We start from the raw sequence: 17,785 nt of genomic DNA on the forward strand, positions 1-17,785 counted from the left end.
TAATTCATAACAGAAGTTCTCATTGCACTTTTCCTATAGAGCAGGTCTAGACCGCATTTGGCGACAGTGGCAAGGAAGAACTTCCTTTAAGAGGCACAAACCTCGAGCAGAACCAGACTCAGGGTGGGCGGCCATCTGCCGCACTGGGTTGACCGAGAGAGATAGAGAATACAGTAGCACAATGCAAATTCCACACAAGATTTTTAAATAATAATAATAATGTAATGGTAATATTAATATTAATAAAACAATAATAGCAGTTTTCTTTTATATTATTTTAATTGATACAATTATAAATATTGCAATACAAGGAAAAAGCCAAGCACAGTAAAGATTAACACTGATGAGAAATAGTGTGTCCGTTCGCTGCGATTTGCTGAAAAACCCCCCCCAAAAAAAGACATGTTAACTTGACACTTACCTTTGGTGAGGTCTTGTTAAGTTTCCTGCGTTTCTGCTTGCAAGATCTCTGTACTTTTATAGCTTGGTCAAAAAATGATAGTTAAGTGTTAGTTACATAAATAAAGTAGCTGCAGCATAGGCTAGAGACACCAATGCAGAATGATACATTAAAAAAAAGATGTCAAAAATGTTGAACAGCATTAAAGGGAATATTTCTACATGTTACAATATGAACCTAAGCAGAGACTTGCCTAGTGAAATAAATGTCATACTAGGTACGTATATATATTTTAAATACGCTTTAATGACACTCCTTGTTCACCCATCGGTATAATATTTAACATTTTGACAGGATAACCTATTGAAAAACAATCAATAATAAATGTATACATAGACATAGTTGTAAAAAAAATTGAAATGACAAAAATAACTGAATTTATTAACTATCAGCTGTGTTTTGGTGGTGCTGTCGTGTATGTGGATGTTGCACTCCAGCAGCTAAAGTAGTAGCTATTGAAATAATCATATTGAAATGAAATATTGCTTGGAGCATCCAGCTAGGAAAGCACCTAGTCCTGTCAAACTCCACACTTCTAGAGGAAGTTTGGGTGGGACTTTCTATTCAATTTCTTTAGACTCTTCACAAATTCCTTCGGAGCATCATAACACCATAAACATAAACTGCATGTATATGCTACCCAAGTACATGGAAGTCATTGCATCATGTAACATGCTGTTAAACAACCTGGTGTCATCAAATAAAAAAAATCTTCCTATGTTGCCTTTGAAAAACAAACAGAGCTGACTGTCACAGTGAAAAATCAACTGATTGTACAACAGTGCAATGATTTAAGCTGGATTTATGCTTCAGCGTTAGGGAGGCTCCATAGCTCCGACAGAGGTACAAAGATGTAACTATGTATTTAGGCGGAGACCACGACAGATGTGATTGGCTTGCATTTTCTTCTAAATGTTGGTAATGCTGGTATAAACCAGCTATAAGAAAAAACAATACAAATGTTAAAACACCTTCAGCAGTTTTGAAAAAGGTGATCATAATAGCAGGATTATGGTGGTGTTTGCAACAGCACTGTACACTGCTGACAGACTGCTACCCATAGCTGTTTACAGCTCTGGTTCGTGGAACTTAGTTTTAAAGCCCCTTTTGAGTACTCTTCCAAGAACCCAGGAATCCATACACTTTACCTGAATTTTGAACACAGGAACCACGTTAAAGGTTTCTGGGTTGTAGTTCCTGCCATCCAAAAAGTCCTTGCTTCTTTACTTCAGCACTTTATGAACTATCTGGGAGAAGGTCTGCTGTACTGAATGTTTCTGACTGATCAGTTAGATGGTTGACACTACTACATCTTGCGGGCAGTATCAAACAGACTGAAATCAAGCACTGGCAGTAGACTGTGGAAGAGGGCCAGATGAGCTCAAATATACATGAGGTTATCAACTGTGCTACCTCCCCGAGAGGCTGGAATAAAAACAGTTTGAATCAAGATGTGATTCTATTCTTTGTTTTATTTTATCTGCCTTGCACAATGTGTTTCACTTATTAGTTACTAACTGTAGCATCTTCATTGTTCTTTCTGATTACCTTTCTCCAGGTTACATTAACAATTAACATTAACAGTGTGCTAATCATTATTGGCATATACATACACTGATTGTTCACACTGTAGTTCTATATGGATTAGTTTACCTTCTTGGCTGCAGTGCTGACTTCCTGGACCATCCACTGCTGGACTAGTAGCCCGACATCCTGCTGCTCCAGCTTCTTGCAGACCCCTTATGTCTTCTTGTTTGGGAGTCACAATATCAAACTCAGTCCTTGTGGAACTAACAGGTGTGACAGGCACTTTTTTAAGAGCTTTGTGTTCCCTCATACCCACAGAGGGCTTTCCTGACTCAGTCACTCGGTCATTTACACTTGGTTTCAAGATGCGTTCTGTCTGTTGGCAGGTAATCCAGCTATCGTCCTGAACCTGAACTCTTGAATTTTTTGAGCTGTATACTCTGACGGGTCTGGCTCTGGATGGTCTGCTCTTCAAAGCCAGGATCATTACCTTTAACTCTTGATCTGCTCTGGCCTGGTCTGTCCTCCTTTGGCTGCTCCTGATCTCAATCTGCTGAGGACTGACTCTCCCTACACTCTTGACTTCATAGCCTCCACCTGTCAATTAACATTAAGTCACTTTGTTAGCAAATAGATACTTTTCCAAGAACATTCTTGTTTATTTTAGCTTAGGAAAACATGACTGCCAAATGTGAGACAGACTAACTGGTGTTCATTCTTTAAATCTGGATTGGGCAGCATCACAGAATGGCAGCTATAAACAGCAGTAAAAGGCAGCTTTTTGAGTATTTTGAATTTCAGCACTGGTCAAGAATGAACTTTGAAACTCAGCTTATATTATAAAGAGTACGGTCTAGACCTGCTCTACAGGAAAAGTGCAATGAGATAACTTCTGTTATGAACTGGCAATATATAAATAAAACTGAATTGAACTTTTCAGCCAAGATGGACTAGAGAGTTCTTAAAATAAAATTGGAAACGTAAAAATCTACAATTCCATGACAACTGGTCAATTCCATTTGCTGATGAGGATCATGTGATATGATCAAAAGCTCCAGGACAGCTACTCATGGTCTTTGATCTGAGATTGTTTTGTCAACTGCTGTTTCCAAGGTCAAGAATGAACTTTGAAACTCAACTACACAGCCGTTTGTAACACTATAAAACATTTTACTACCCTGAAAAGCAATTATTTTATCCTCATCTCCAAGATCATAAAATAAACAGTGGAATTACCCTTTTCATGTTACAAAGTAATCTACCAGGATGTGCACTTGCATGTATTTGATTGGGTAACGCAGTGCCAGTGTGCTGCTACATGATGCTGCAGCAAAAGTTGGGCCAGGTTGCATTTTTTCCCCTCATTGAAATGAATGACTGAGCATTCAGACTAAAACCACCCTGCATTGACAACATGCAAAGGGCTGTGTTGGTGGGGGCAGGTACCGATGAGACGATGAATTAAGATACAGGAAGGTCGGTTTGAGCAACATATCCCTAAGTATGAAGGCTTAAAGACACCAAAACACTGCAAAGCAGTTTCTAATATTATGTGACAGGATTTTACAACTCTAGAAAGTGACCATGGCAACAATATTTTTACTCCATGCCAGAGCCATTGAAATGAATTGAAATTCTAAACCTGAAATGAAGGAAGGGGTTGACTTTTTTCACACAGTGTTGATGTAGGTCTGAATAAGGCCTTATCCAGAAAACATGATGTACCATCATTACACTTCAGCATACTCTAGCTCTTGTCTGACATACCCTCATATCCCATAAGAGCAGCTCAAGAACCCGGGTCAACACCACCCGTCATGTTCCAAATATTCTCTTTTTGAATGGATTTTAAATTGGATGTTTATCCATCACATTTAATTATTCATATTCTTGCAATTGTAGCATGCGGAGGTCAGGTTTACAAATTTGTAAACCTATTTGTGTGATAATTTTCCTCCTGAAGATTTTCTTCTTTTTTTTAAATTGCCAAATCATTTCTATTTTTTCCACATTAGCTGAAGCCACTACACAATCTTTCCATGCTCCTCATGGCAGCTGCCAGTACCCACTGGTGTAGACATACCCCAGGTTAGAAACACTGTTCTAGTTTACCAATGTGACCGGTCTACAATTCCAACTTTTTCAGACAAGTGCTTTGTGAAAGAGGTGAAAGTTTGCATTTTAATCTAAACTTTTGATTAGTCACTTGATTAGACAGAGTGTTAACCATTCCCAATGCCAAAATTTTATTTGGGCAAACAGCACAAATCTGTGGGATTTCAATGAATGTGGATGATAAGTCCAGTGAATTTATAAAATAAAAATAAAAAATGTTGTTAGTGTAGCTTTAATGATTTGGGGTTGGGGGAAAAGCGGAATTAGTCTAATGGGAAGAAATACAGTCATTCACAGCCATTACTGAGTCTTTCAGTAATGTGGGCTCCCTATTAAGTGCTTTTAACACACAGTCGCTGGCCTCTCCACGCTCTGTGTTTTGATGATGTTAACGAGTGGACATGCACGATTACATATACAAGGGTCTTGGTGAGGCAGTTGATGAGCAAAGAAAGGCTTTAATGGAACAGTTGTCTACTCTGCTTGTGTGCGCAAATCACACATTGTTGAAGTTTGCGTCGTAATGAGACAAACCACATCAGTGTAATCATCTTTAATCTAATTTTTCTGTCTCCCTTCAACTTAGCCAGTTTGATGATTCTGCATTTAGCATTGGCTTGATTAAATGACCTCAGCCCCTCAGACTGAAACAATCAGATATGGCCATTAAACAGCTGATTACATACACACTATATTGCACATACATAGGTCACAAATAATCACACTTTTTATCCCGAATAAAGTACAAAAGAAGATCTAAATGTCAGTAAATTATACAGGAATTAATTAATATCTAGGGACTACAAATATGGAAACTACACTGTAAATGAGTCGTGAGAATAGCACTGTTTTATGTTTTATGTATGTAGATTAATTATATGTGAGATATTTAATTGGTGAACACATTTTAACATATACTGTAGTAGTGGTAGAGCTTTTTTATGTGAAGACATACACTTAGTTGCAAGTTTATTAGGTCTACCTAGAAAACTAATGCAGTCTAATACAACAGTCCTGCAATAAACCATACCTTAATGTTTTTGTTGAAACTGCCTTAGGAAGGTGTTGGTTCAACTTTATGGTCATTTTTGAGGTTGTAGTTTGTGTTTTTGGTGAATTGTATTTTGTTATACTGAGGTGTAGCTAAACTTATCTCAACAGTACCTCTTTCACATTAATGCATCAGTAATAATGATCCTCTAATAGAATAATACAACACTGACGGGTCATTCTGCATTATGAGTACTTTACTTTTGATACTTCAAGTAGATTTTGTGTACTTTTATTTCCACCACTGAAATTGGGCCATTTAGAAATATGTCAGTGTGGCTGAAGAAAAACACTGAAGGAAAAAGGAGGAGAAAAAAATATCAATGAAATGCTAGCATTTAATTGTATTGGGACTTAACAGGAATGATATGGATGCTTGTGCTGAACGTAATAAATGCGTATCCACACACTATTACCATTTAAGTTTACAGCACATAATTGGAAGGTCTCTTCTTAAAATAAAATCTGGCATGTCGAAAGCATTCATGTTCCTCAATAATAATCCATAGACACATCATTAAAACTACTTCTACGGAAAACAAATGAGTTCGTGGTTTTGTATTTTAATGATCTGTTAAAATGCACATTCAATCAGCACTGCAGTTTCTATACTGTTGGTTAGTTATGAGTTTTTTTTTACTGAGAACAGGCCTTAATGGCCTTAATAAGATGTGCTGTCACACTACATAAGAAGCTGATCTGAGATGGCTGAAGCCTCGTCATCTACTGTATGCATGGTAAAAGTGTGTGGGCTATTTGTAACATCGTTAGATAGTTTACAACATAGTGTTATAGGAAATTCTGCAAGATAAACTGTGAAACACCAATGACGAAATATAAAAGTTATGCAGCAATGGTATGAACTGAATATGGTGTTTTACATCGCACCATAATGTGCATTGAACATGTTATTTTCACTTTATTAGCATATAAGACATTCTGTTTTGTTCACAATATTTCTTGTTCCCAGGTTGTTAGTTACCTGTTGGAGTGGAGGGAGCTTTCTGCCTGGACCTGGACAGCCTGCAAGGCCTACTGCCTGTCAGCCTGCTCTGATTTTCCACCTGCTCTTCCTCCTCACCTTGCTTCTGTCCTCTGATTTCTTTTTTCTGTCCCTGTGACAGCTGTGTGTTGTCCTTACTGACTGAAATAGCACTCTGTCCATCAAAAGCAGAGGCTTGCCCTTGGGCCTGCTCAAAGCCAAAAGGTTCTTCTGACAGCAGGGCAAGGCTCTCTGCCCCTAAAACCATCCTGGGAGGTGACTTGGTCTTTGTCTCTTTCTGTGGGCTGCCTTCGTCCTCAAAAAGTTCTGGAGTAAAGAAGACAGTCTGGTCCTCGTCCTCTTCGTCTTCATCTGGATTGTCTGCTGAGGGTGGTTCACGTTCACAGCTGGGAGCTGTTGTTACTGTAGAAGGCTTCAGAGCCAGATTGTGTGGTTCCACTTTGATTTCATTGGCACTGTCTCCAGCCTCTTGTTTAAGACAAGCCGCCTCAGTCTTCTTTTGTGGGGAGGAGATCTGCTGTTTCTCCTTGAGCTCAGAATGATTAGATGTTTCCAAGTGCTGGCTGGAATTACTGGGCGCTGTAAAGATTGGCTTCTTGAAGCAGGTGCTGACGGGGCTGGAGGTGAAAATGTGGTACAGAGGCTGCCCTGGTTTTTTTTGATGCAATATGGGCTCTGTTGGGGGACTGTGCATCGTCTTCAAACATTCTGCATCAAGAAAACAAAACGTTCAAAATCAGTTTACAGAGGATATTTATTAAACTAATATTAGTATATAACTGAACAAAGACAACAGAGCATACACGTTAAGAGTCACAAAGTAGCTATTAAGTCTCACCATGAAATGAGAATGGTACACAGAGTACCATGGCTGCCAGGGCTATTCTATAAAGAAAGATATTAATGTGGGCTTACGCTCAATATAACTCAAACAAAGGTCAAGGGGATTTAATTAAAAGCAACAGTCCAACATCTGCTCATCAGCTTGCTCCAGCACCACTCAGGCACGCAAAAGACCTTACAGTAATGAGGCAAGCCACTCAACTGATCCCATGGCCCCTGGCCCCCCACCCCCAACTATGGGAGGGGGGGTGGGTGTGCCCTGCATGGGGGCATAGGGGGGTGTGCTACTGCTCTGTTACCACCCCTATCCACCACACCGAATTCAACTCAGCAAATAGCTCAACCTTGTCATGACCCAAAAGACAATGGGTGCTTGCCAAGGCAATGTGCAATCATGTCACCTCAACATATTATCTTGTGGTGATGTCATGCTCATACATCCTTGAGCACAAAAATTACATGCACCTTTTGATTGCTGTCTTTTAAAAACTGCGCTGCTTAAAATGTCATAATTTATGAAGAAAGAAAAAGGAGTTAGACTAGGTCTCAGACAGTAGAAGCAGTGTAATTCTATTGGCTAAAATGTTGATCTACTTACTTATCAAAGCTTTATCCACTTTAGAGTAACAGGGACATCTTAATCACATCACTATCATGAATTAAACAGAATGAAAGCAGATACTAGAAATTACATTTTAAAGTAGTATTTTTCCCTCCTTAGGAATCGACCTGAATTAAAACAGTGTCAAGGCAGAGTGAAACAGTTTCTATATGAAGTTTTGTGGTTGAGGGTGTTTTGGCTTCTCACACAACTTTAAAATAAAAAAAAAAGGCATTTATGAGATGAACTTTAAGTCTTTAATGTTGCCCCTAACCATAGCGCAAAAAGACACATCAACCCCCATAAGCATTCTTAAAGAATGAGGCTGGTGATATTCTATATTGTTCTTATTGTCAAATCCCATAAAAACACCAAAACCTGCAATGATTTTTATCCTACTAATAAGTATTATCTGTGACTAGCTTATTTCTCTGTGAACCTCCATTGTTGTCCAAAAACTATTAAAAATACATTAATGAGCCACACTGTTGCACTGGGTGACATGCCATCAAACTCTTTAACTCCTCCCTCTAAGTGTCAGTCTGTATGACCCTAAGTCATTAAACTGGACATTGATCATTACATCTCTGCAATACTTGACATAATTGTGCAATATTCTGTGTTAATACTCCTGTGCAATATACTCTTTAAAAATTTAAAAAGTTTATAATTCCCTATTTATTGATATTTATTCATACCTCTATTACTGCTGTGCAATATCCTCCGTCTCATTATAAATAAGCTACACTTAACTTAACAGTTCACTATTACTTTATACCGTATTATTATCATCAACCGGTAAACCCACTTTGTACTTGCACATATTTTATTTTATACTTATACCCACCTGGTACTTAATGTATTTTCTGACCTGTATTATAGTGTGTTATATTTTTTGCTTAGAACTTCTATTCCTGTGTGCACTGACGTGACAGTGAGCCGCTGTAACAAAAGAGTTTCCCCTCGGGGATCAATAAAGTATTTCTGATTCTGATGTTCCTTCATTACCATACACACACACACACACACTGTAGTTAATTATGACCCAATGACACATGCACTGTCCTGCAGCCAGAAATGCTCACTCGAGTATCAAATCTGTATTAATCCGCTGCAGAAAATAGTCACCAACAAATGCACTATTTACTCCTGTTTGAGTAACGTTTGTTGAAAACTACAGTGCCCAGCTGTTTAAGAAAATTATTGAGCTTTTGGAAAAATTTTCAGTACAACGAATGGGCTTTAGGCTGAGAGCCACAGGCAGGGTAGGGAGGTCAAAGTCAGAGTGTCATATTATTGGTTTTGTTAGACTATTTTATTTAGGTGAAGTTGTTGTTTTGGTATTGGTACAGGCACATAGGTTCCAATACCATGGTTTTGGTCTTTTCATGGGGTTTATTGACAATAAGAAAAATATAGAATGACATCAGCCTGATCCTTTACTGCAACCCAATTTCTCTGTGATGTAAAATTTAGATTTTTATTTTTTTTTACAAAAACATGAGGGTACATAGGCACACAAGGTAAAAAGAGCTCCCAATTATTAGGTGCCAATTATTTCTCCATAAATGTAAAACCATTTAATACTGCAGATTTAAACCTCTTATCACCAATTCAAGAGTGACATTATTACATAGGCCTTAATAGAGAGGGTAGAGACCAGTTTCACTGAACCAAAATATAATATTGCTGTTTTTTGTGGCCTTGGATAAGATTTGAGATATATTAACCTTGCAGCAATAAAATGCTTCTTTCAAAACTTCAATTTAGCTCACCTGCTTTTTCATGTAGATCAGCTTTCAACTGTATATCAGAAATAAAACTGAAGGTTGAGGGGCTTGTGTCCTGTTGGGGTTCAGGTGGTTTGACAAATGAGCGGGGTGTCTGTGGTTCTGAGGCCTTGGGCAGACCCCGTTCCTCTACAGTTACTGGCAAGTGACTGTTTGTAGATGAGACAGTAGAGCTGAGGGTCTGGCTGTCTACAGGGGCCACCTCCACCTTCTGTTGCACCTGAGAGAATGCTACCAGAGACTGCATGGCATTGCTGAAGGTGTCATGATGCTGGACGAGCTGGCGGACCCATTTAGAGAGACCTGAGTTTACACAGACACACACATTACAGACAAACACTACCAAAAGTCTTACAGTGGATAGCTATTGCCATCTAGTGTTCAAGTTTAGAGGCTGTGCAGTTTGAAAAATAAAGTCAGCCAGCGTTCACACACTGTAAACATTATTATATAGCACCTGTGATGTACTTATTGGGATTATTCCGGTAACGGTCATCTACTAGAATAAGGGCACCCCAGTCATTCCTGTGGCGGATGCACCTGTAAAATGAAGTTTGAAAGTTTAAGTATAAAAGACAGAGAGCACAAAAGTAAATCTTCCATAACACTCTAGCTGCAGAGGACAGATTTACCTTCCCAGGGCCTGGTTTAGAGCTCTGTAGGCCTGAATCTCGTACCAACGATGGCCTGGGAGAAGACCTCTGGACTTGCAGTGCTGGTCATTGTACTTCATCTTCAGTTCCACCTGAAACCACAGGCCAGTATGTTAAAAGATGATTTAAGGTCCTATAGGACAGTATTTGGATGCATGTCCATCAAACTTAAACAACTGTTTTTCCGTACGCACGCTTTATCTTGCACTCATCAGGGTGGTGTCTGAGGTTGTTTCTGGTTCCTTTTATCCATAAAATAGTGATGTTACTTATAAGCCACCATCAACACTAGGTACATATTACAACATTACCATAATCTTTTAAGAATAGTGGACACTACAAAGTGATGAAGCCAAGATAACAAAAAACATTTAGAGAAAAAAGGTGACATAATATACTGTGGAAGAGTTCACACTGGTCTGCACTTTGTGTGTGTTCTCAAAGTTAGAAATTAAAGTGTTTGGAAGCACCAATGACGATAATACACTGGAAAAGACAGACAGTAAAGGTGTATATCAAAGACTTTGATTTATTTTCAAGCATCAGAAAAGCTACAATACCATTTTGCTAACTGTTAATGTTGTTTGAGAGCTCTTTATTTTTGGTGATACGGCATCATTTATAAAACATATTTCTAAGACTATTTAATCAAGAGAAATGTTGAAATCTGTTTTCTCGTTGCTCATCTGGTTCTGGACTGAACTGGTTAAAAGTTAATGAGAACGGCAGTTAAAAGTCTATTTCAGCAACTTACTCCACCTTTGTTATAAAACCTGGATCTGGGGCACACTAAACCCCAAACAAATACTACTCAGGACCTGGAGGGGTGGGGTATTGCCTGCCCTCGCAGACAGATGTGTTCTGAAAGGGGAACAGAGGGGCTAAAGAGAGAACATGAAAGAGTTAGAGTTGAGCAAGGAGGGGGCAGACAAAGTGGTCTAGGTGACATGAAGCATCCCTGCACAAAAATGCCAGGAAAGCATCCATCCATTTGCATCTGTTGCTGCTGATTTTAGCGCTAACCTTTCAGAATTGACAAGTGAAAAGTTCAGCTGGCGTCTGACGGGATGCCATGCAGGGCAGGCTGCTGAACGGGGCTTTAACTGCTTTTGACAGGTACCGTGTGTTCGCCCTGAGCCACCAAACACGGGGCCGTGGCAGGTACAGCCTGCTCCCTCATGTGCATCACGCAATGCCACTGTGGCCTGTCTGGGCTTGTGTACATAAACAAACAAGCAGTCACAGGAAACCATAAATGTCGCCGCCAAAGTTGGACTATGACTAATAACACCTCACCTAAGAAGCATGCAAACAACTGAGCAACACCTGCCACCACTGAAAACCCTAACACTGGAAGAATATTAAAGTTTGTATGATATAATGAGATTTTAAATCACAGGCTTAATCTGTGAAAATACAATAGCAGTGCAGGCTGTCAACGGGAGTCAACTCATATAGCCATGTCACAGGAAGTCTTGTTAATGCTGCTGGCTTCATGGTGAGATGTTTGCCAATGTATGAGACACCAGAGCAGTTAAATAATCTACTTCTAAACCCACAGCTTGAACAGAAAGGCCAAGTAGCCTCGAGCCGGCGGTGTCATCTAAATCCAATCACAGTCCATTTCAGCGTTCGAGCCATCACATCCCAGGTCTGTACCATGTCATCGTCCAATCGAACATGACAGGTTGCATATGTGAAAAAGCCAATTCTGGCTGCTAGCAAATCTTGCAAATGTGCAAGAAACCACAAGCTAGAAGGGATTAGTTAAAATGTCAAGAGATCACTCGCTTGCTTTGGCCTTGTCCTCTACAGCTACCTGTTCATCCCTAAAAACATATATTTGACCACTAGGCATGATTCGCAGCTGAACGCATCTGTTTGAGCTACATTTTACGCAGGGTGTGTGTATGTGTGCGTCAGCGTCAGTGTGCACGCCCCTGGCAGTCCGGGACATCTTGTGCCTGTCACTGAGATTGTTAAGCGCCTCATCTGCCACATAAGGCTGAGCTGACAGCTGAGTGGCTCGTCTTGAAGACAGTGTCCAATTGTGTGTGCGTGCACACACGCTCACAAGGGCATCAGACAATCACACTCCCTTCCAACATGCTCATGGATCAGCTCACACCAAGGCTACACACAGAATCCTACTTATTTGACAGTTGTTGTCATGTTCTAAATTAAAAGTAAACTGTTAATTTAGAATATTAATGAATAGAAAGGTCAAGTTTCTAGATTTTACCTATATGTGAAGGTTGAGGCTTGAGCTCTGAATGGTAATGAATAGGGATAGATATGGAACAGGGATGTAGTACTTGAGTCTACTTTTAGTCTCGAGGAAATGATCTATTATCTCAGACTGTTTCAGTCTCGTGAGTGTTTTGACTCAAACTGGGGTTGATCTTGTGGAGTTTTCGAATTTGTCTCGGCCTTGTGGGTGTTTCAACTCTGACCTGTCTTGGTATTGTGAGTATTTTGACTCACACTCGCCTCTGCCTCGTGAATGTTGACTTGTCTCTGTCTAATGGGTATTTTGATTCCGACTTGTCTAGGCCTCACCTGGCGGTCTCACCTGGTCTTTCTCGCCCAAGTCCAGTTTCCTCAGCATACACAGTATTTGATTTGATCAAACTATAATAATCTCACCATAAACGACAGTAAGACAACAATGCGAAGAACATTGAATGAGCACTGTTTTGTTTATTTGGTCTTTGTCTTCAGATGGTCTCGAGCCCATTTAGACCCTGTCTTGACTTGATCTCAAAATTGCTTGGACTTATTTCAAACTTGATTTAAGTGGTCTTGACAACCCTGGTATCAAACCTCAGTGCTTTTTTGGTACCGACCGAAATATACACAAGCACCAAGTATTGAAAACTGTCAAGGATAGAATGCTGGTTAGATTCATAGTCATATTATTTGATCAGATAATTCCTGATTTAATCCAAATTTTCATGTATGGCTGCTTGTGTTTAGACATTGTTTAATATTTGAGAACTTTGGCTTATTTTGTAAATGAAAAAAGTGAGATTCATATCTCTGAAAGGTAAGGTAATATAATAGGTACTCTTTTTGTGTCTGTATTCAAACATTGTGTTGTATTGGCAATAGTATCAAAACAATGTTCAACAGTTCCCAGCTATAGTAATGAACTGTGTGAAAATATCTACATTTTGTTAAAGAGTAAAAAGGGTTGAACATGCATCAACAAAAAAATTATGTCAACTAAGATGTCTTTCTAAAGGTGGCCCGTGGTGCTGACAAGGACAGTACAAGTGGGGATTAAATTTTATGATTATATAGCTTTTCTTCAGTGGCTGATGATGAACCCATATGTACAGTGTCTTGAGTGTCTGGAGTATCCATTATCCTCTCTTCTTGATGATTTCCATGAACTCTTCAACATTCCTCCAAAATCCCCTTTATCCATCCGTTTTACATGCTCACAGGCCTTCGAATTAAAATGCTCTCGTGATTGTCTTTAATAAAGGGCAGCAGCAAGAGGTTGGCTGAGCCCTTCATTAAACTAAGAGAGAAGCCTTATCAGTTGTAAGTGTCGTTTTATTGCTTGTTAAAGCCACTTATTGTTTGACTCACTCACGCAGGACGTGACTGTTGACTGTAAAACATGCCATTGGAAAAACTCAACATAAATGTAATACCACCTTTGGCAGAGCTTTCTCTGCAGAGGACTTTTCAAGTCCAACCTTTGATCTTTGTCACAATAACACAACAGGCCAGTAAAATGCCATGCTATGTGCTTAGGCTGTAGCGTCTACGAGTTATGCCTGTCTGGGAATGCTGGCCATGCAGGCATCTAAAGTGCTGGAGTAGTTTAAATGGAGAGAAGCTGGGCTTACACCTCTTATCCTAGCAATAGGGGGCTGCCGTGTGAATGTGGTATAGAATGAATGAATTAATATGTCTGGGTCCATGTGTGCTCTTAAGAGAATGTGTACATGTTAGCACTAGTGCATGGAAGTGACAATGTAAGAACATGTCACGCATGTGCATGTGTGCACTAAGGGAACCAGTTTCAGTGTGAGACATATGGTGTAAATATGATAAGGTGTTAATACGAAGCAGTCATGCAGGTGAAAACGTGTTCAAAGAAAAAAAAACCTAACCCAATAACACTGTTAAAATAAGAAGCAATACAGCTACTGGTGTTTTTAAAACTTGGGAATGCAGGGTTTCCCGCAGCATAATGTAACAGAGGCCCACCGCTTTGCCAGAAATTAAAGCCAGAAGAAATTATTACGTTTCTGAAATACAACATTAACCTGCAGAAAAATACAGCAACGGTGCTTTATCGTGTAGTTAATTTGTGATGCCGTTGTTTAGATCAGCACGTAGTCATTGAATTGATCATCAGAGGAGATGCATCAGGACCTTCCTGATTCAGCTCAGCAGGTGACAAAGATTGATCAATCACATTGTACATTTGCTTTGCAGTCATCAATCAGAACGACATAACACAACGTCAGCAACAAAGAAAACCTTCTGAGTTTTTACAAGTTAGGAAGGGAAGAAAAGCAAAAGCAGCAAAGGGCTTCATCAGTCACATTCAGGATGGGAATGTGTGAGAAAAAACTCACTGCACAAGTAGCGGAGTGCAAGCAGCACTGCTGGTCAACATGCAGACCTCCAAGCAATTTCCTTACCAATGTCGTAGGGGAAACCCTGTAATGGTACTCCTGTAAAAGCTGTAGTACATCAGATATTTTGAGGGAGGGCTCCAAAATTAAGAATTGATGGCATTAGTGCCAAATACTGCCAAATCAGTTGCCATTGTACCACACAAAAGGTTGTTAAGGGTACGGAAGTGAGCTTTCTTTTTAATAACAGTGCCTGCAGGTAGCGTTTAAAGAATCGTAACGGCATTATAAATCCCAATCCAATTTCAATGCTTGAAACACTAGGCCTGCCTTCCAATGTTATAACTTGCAGCTTAACCAATGAGCAAAAAGAAACAACAACAAAAAAAAAAAAAACAGCAACGAGCAGTTTCAATAACGACATGACAGCACAGGTCAGCCAGCCAAATGAGCAGAGCTGCGTTGTGTTAAAAAAAGTTGTTTTGCAGCTATTTCAGCAACACTTTTTTACCAGGACTCTCAAAACACACTTGTTTGGAACAACCTTAGTATAGATCACTATTTCAATATGGAACCATATAGAACCATCATTACTCAGAAAATATGGTGACCAAAAAGAGAGTACACCGAATCCTGAATTCCTCCTCCCGTGGAATTGACCGCCGCATGGCTGTTTAGTAGTATTGACTATGCAGTGGTGGATACACCATTACATGTGCCAGTGCCTATGCATTTGTGTGCGTATGTCTCTCTGACCCCTTAAAGAGCCTATTATCTCTCTGACAGAGTGCTGCAGCAGTGTCTGTGCTATTTTAGCATGCTGCGAGGGCTAGCTGCATGGCTTTGACAGTCATTAGTGTCTGTGTCCCCATCCTCCCAGTGGTGTAATGGGTTAGCTCAAAGACCTTTACAGTCCCCCAGGGCTTCTCTGGGGGCCACACTGCCTCTGCCACTGAAAGAGGAGATAACAGGAGGAGGAAAAAAAAAGAGGAACAAGCAAAGCTAAGGGTTACGATGCATAGAAAAGATAGAGAAAACGCTAAATAAAGACAGAGAAAAATGTAAAATAAAGAAAATGGAGAATAGAAGGATGTTATGAGCATGGTCTGTTAGGTCTGAACGGGGTAGTCACAATGGCATAAACACTTCAACAAAATGATCAAATCTAATAAAAAGTCCAAAACAAACAGTACCTTTGGGAGTCATGTCTTAATCACCACTGAAAGCCAGACAAACCATCTTCAAATCAAATTTGAAGTTTTAGAGACTTGAGGACTGATATTTTTACTAGCTGTAGCTTGACAGGAGTCAACATTATAAGACATAGAAGAAGAGGAAGAAATCTCAGCAATACTGCAGAAGTAAAGTTCACGCCTTTTGCTCTGGGTCACAAATACCCCATAATCTGCGTTTGACTGATTTATATACAAAATTGGAATCAGCAGGTCAGACTTTTTAAAAATCGGATTCGGCCAAGAAAATTGCAGTCGCTGCGCCTCTACTTTTTTCACTAATCAGGTAGCCGTTACATATGTTGCTTAAACGTCATAACATTGAATTAAATATTCATTCTTGCCCTGGTTGGGAGGATGGGTGGTAAGCCAGGTTGGATAATGTGCCATGACCCATTTGGATGGAAGTGGTATGACAGGTAAAGCACAACATACCCCTCCTTCAGTCCAAACTGTTTGATCTGGAAATCCAGAAAATAATATTTCATTTTCTTCAGTTCTGTTCAGTTTCTTATTGATTCCTCTATTTAAATTATGTAGTATTTTAATGGTAGTCAAGGATGGCGCTCAACAGTAATTAAATTAAAGGTTTTGGTGTGACCTTAAAAAGGCAGGACAAAGTCAAAGTGTCAGCAGTCACCACTATAAGCCTTGCCTAACTGATCCTACAGCAGCCGCAATTATGACAAGATGTGGTAGGAGATGGCGAGCCCTCCGAGGAGCTGAGCACATGTAGCAAATAAACAAAGACGGTTCATGTGGAGCACATAATATGTCATTAGAAATGCACAGTCTCTTCACACTTGGTTAGCTCCACCTTGGCCCTAACTTGCTTTGGCTTCTTCAATCCTCCCCCTGGTGTTTTGCTCCATCCACTCATCTCCTGTTTTATTCTAGATCGGGCACTTTATTTTACAAGCTTGATGCAGCAGGGTTACATCAAAACATCAGTGTGAAGATCCTGTATATTATCTATAAATAAAAGAGTCGTCTATTTGTCTTTATGATGATAAGCATTTGTTCATTCAGTTTATTCTGTTATTGTGTCAACCAGATGAATAAAATAACACCAATAATGTAATACAATCTAACACTGTAAACTGTTGCTGTCTTCTTGAGCACCGTGCTGCTAAATGGCATCCAGGATATGGTAAAACCAAACACGCCAGCCTGTCCACTACGCTCTCCTACCGCCGGCTTGCTTACGACTCCCTCACTACGCCCAGCTACCGCTCAACAAAATCACGACTGTTTCCTGTCCTGGCTCCACAATGGTGGAACGAGCTCCCTATCGACATCGGGACAGCAGATACTCTGCACATCTTCCATCGCAGACTGAAAAAGCATCTGTTCAGACTGCACCTTGGCCCATAAAAAAACATAAATAATAAATAAAACTAAATTAAAAAATTAAAATAAATGTAGCACTTGAAGCAGTTCAGCATATTTGATGCAGTTGATGAACTGAGTTTTGATACTCAGCCCCCATCAATTCTAGTACAGTATTTATTGCTTGGCCTACAACGCACTTTCTTAGAACATTTATTTAGTCATTAGAGTAATTTCTTTCATTTAAAGGTCTGAAATTTCCATAAGATGTGTTTGCTTAACCTCCCACTGTCACCCACGTGGATTCTGTTAGATGGGCACAATTGTTATGTAGACTGTTCATGGATTTTGGTGGTTGGGGTGAAACATCAAGAATTGTTCCCAGTGTACATCCATAATAGATCGCGAGGTAAAATATTTTTACTAGTTAGTAACTAGGTATTTGTGAAGAGTTACAGAGTTTCATGGTAGTGTAAATCCCTGTAACTGTTGGTTATCAAACAAAACTATTTTAACAAAATATGAGACTTTTCATCTAGTACCACCATCAGGCACAAAATATCAGCTAACAGCAGTTTAATCTT

The 17,785-nt window shown here is 39.6% G+C and overlaps 1 protein-coding gene across 6 annotated transcripts in view; it reads right to left on the reverse strand.

Annotated features, from left to right (window-relative positions):
- brip1 (BRCA1 interacting helicase 1) overlaps positions 1-17,785 on the reverse strand; it is a 130,629-nt gene that overhangs the window by 63,464 nt on the left and 49,380 nt on the right. For 3 of the 6 annotated variants that reach the window (XM_044201832.1, XM_044201831.1, XM_044201833.1), the window contains 6 exons: positions 10,022-10,134; positions 9,847-9,929; positions 9,375-9,692; positions 6,135-6,863; positions 2,114-2,584; positions 422-483 (listed from right to left, as the gene is read on the reverse strand). In XM_044201832.1, the coding sequence (XP_044057767.1) occupies positions 422-483; positions 2,114-2,584; positions 6,135-6,863; positions 9,375-9,692; positions 9,847-9,929; positions 10,022-10,134 (1,776 nt within the window). The remainder of the gene's footprint in view (positions 1-421; positions 484-2,113; positions 2,585-6,134; positions 6,864-9,374; positions 9,693-9,846; positions 9,930-10,021; positions 10,135-17,785) is intronic. The other 3 variants (XM_044201836.1, XM_044201835.1, XM_044201837.1) reach the window with 1 other exon arrangement.

This window comes from Siniperca chuatsi, linkage group LG7 (genome assembly GCF_020085105.1).
Source record: "Siniperca chuatsi isolate FFG_IHB_CAS linkage group LG7, ASM2008510v1, whole genome shotgun sequence".
Lineage (NCBI taxonomy): Eukaryota > Metazoa > Chordata > Actinopteri > Centrarchiformes > Sinipercidae > Siniperca > Siniperca chuatsi.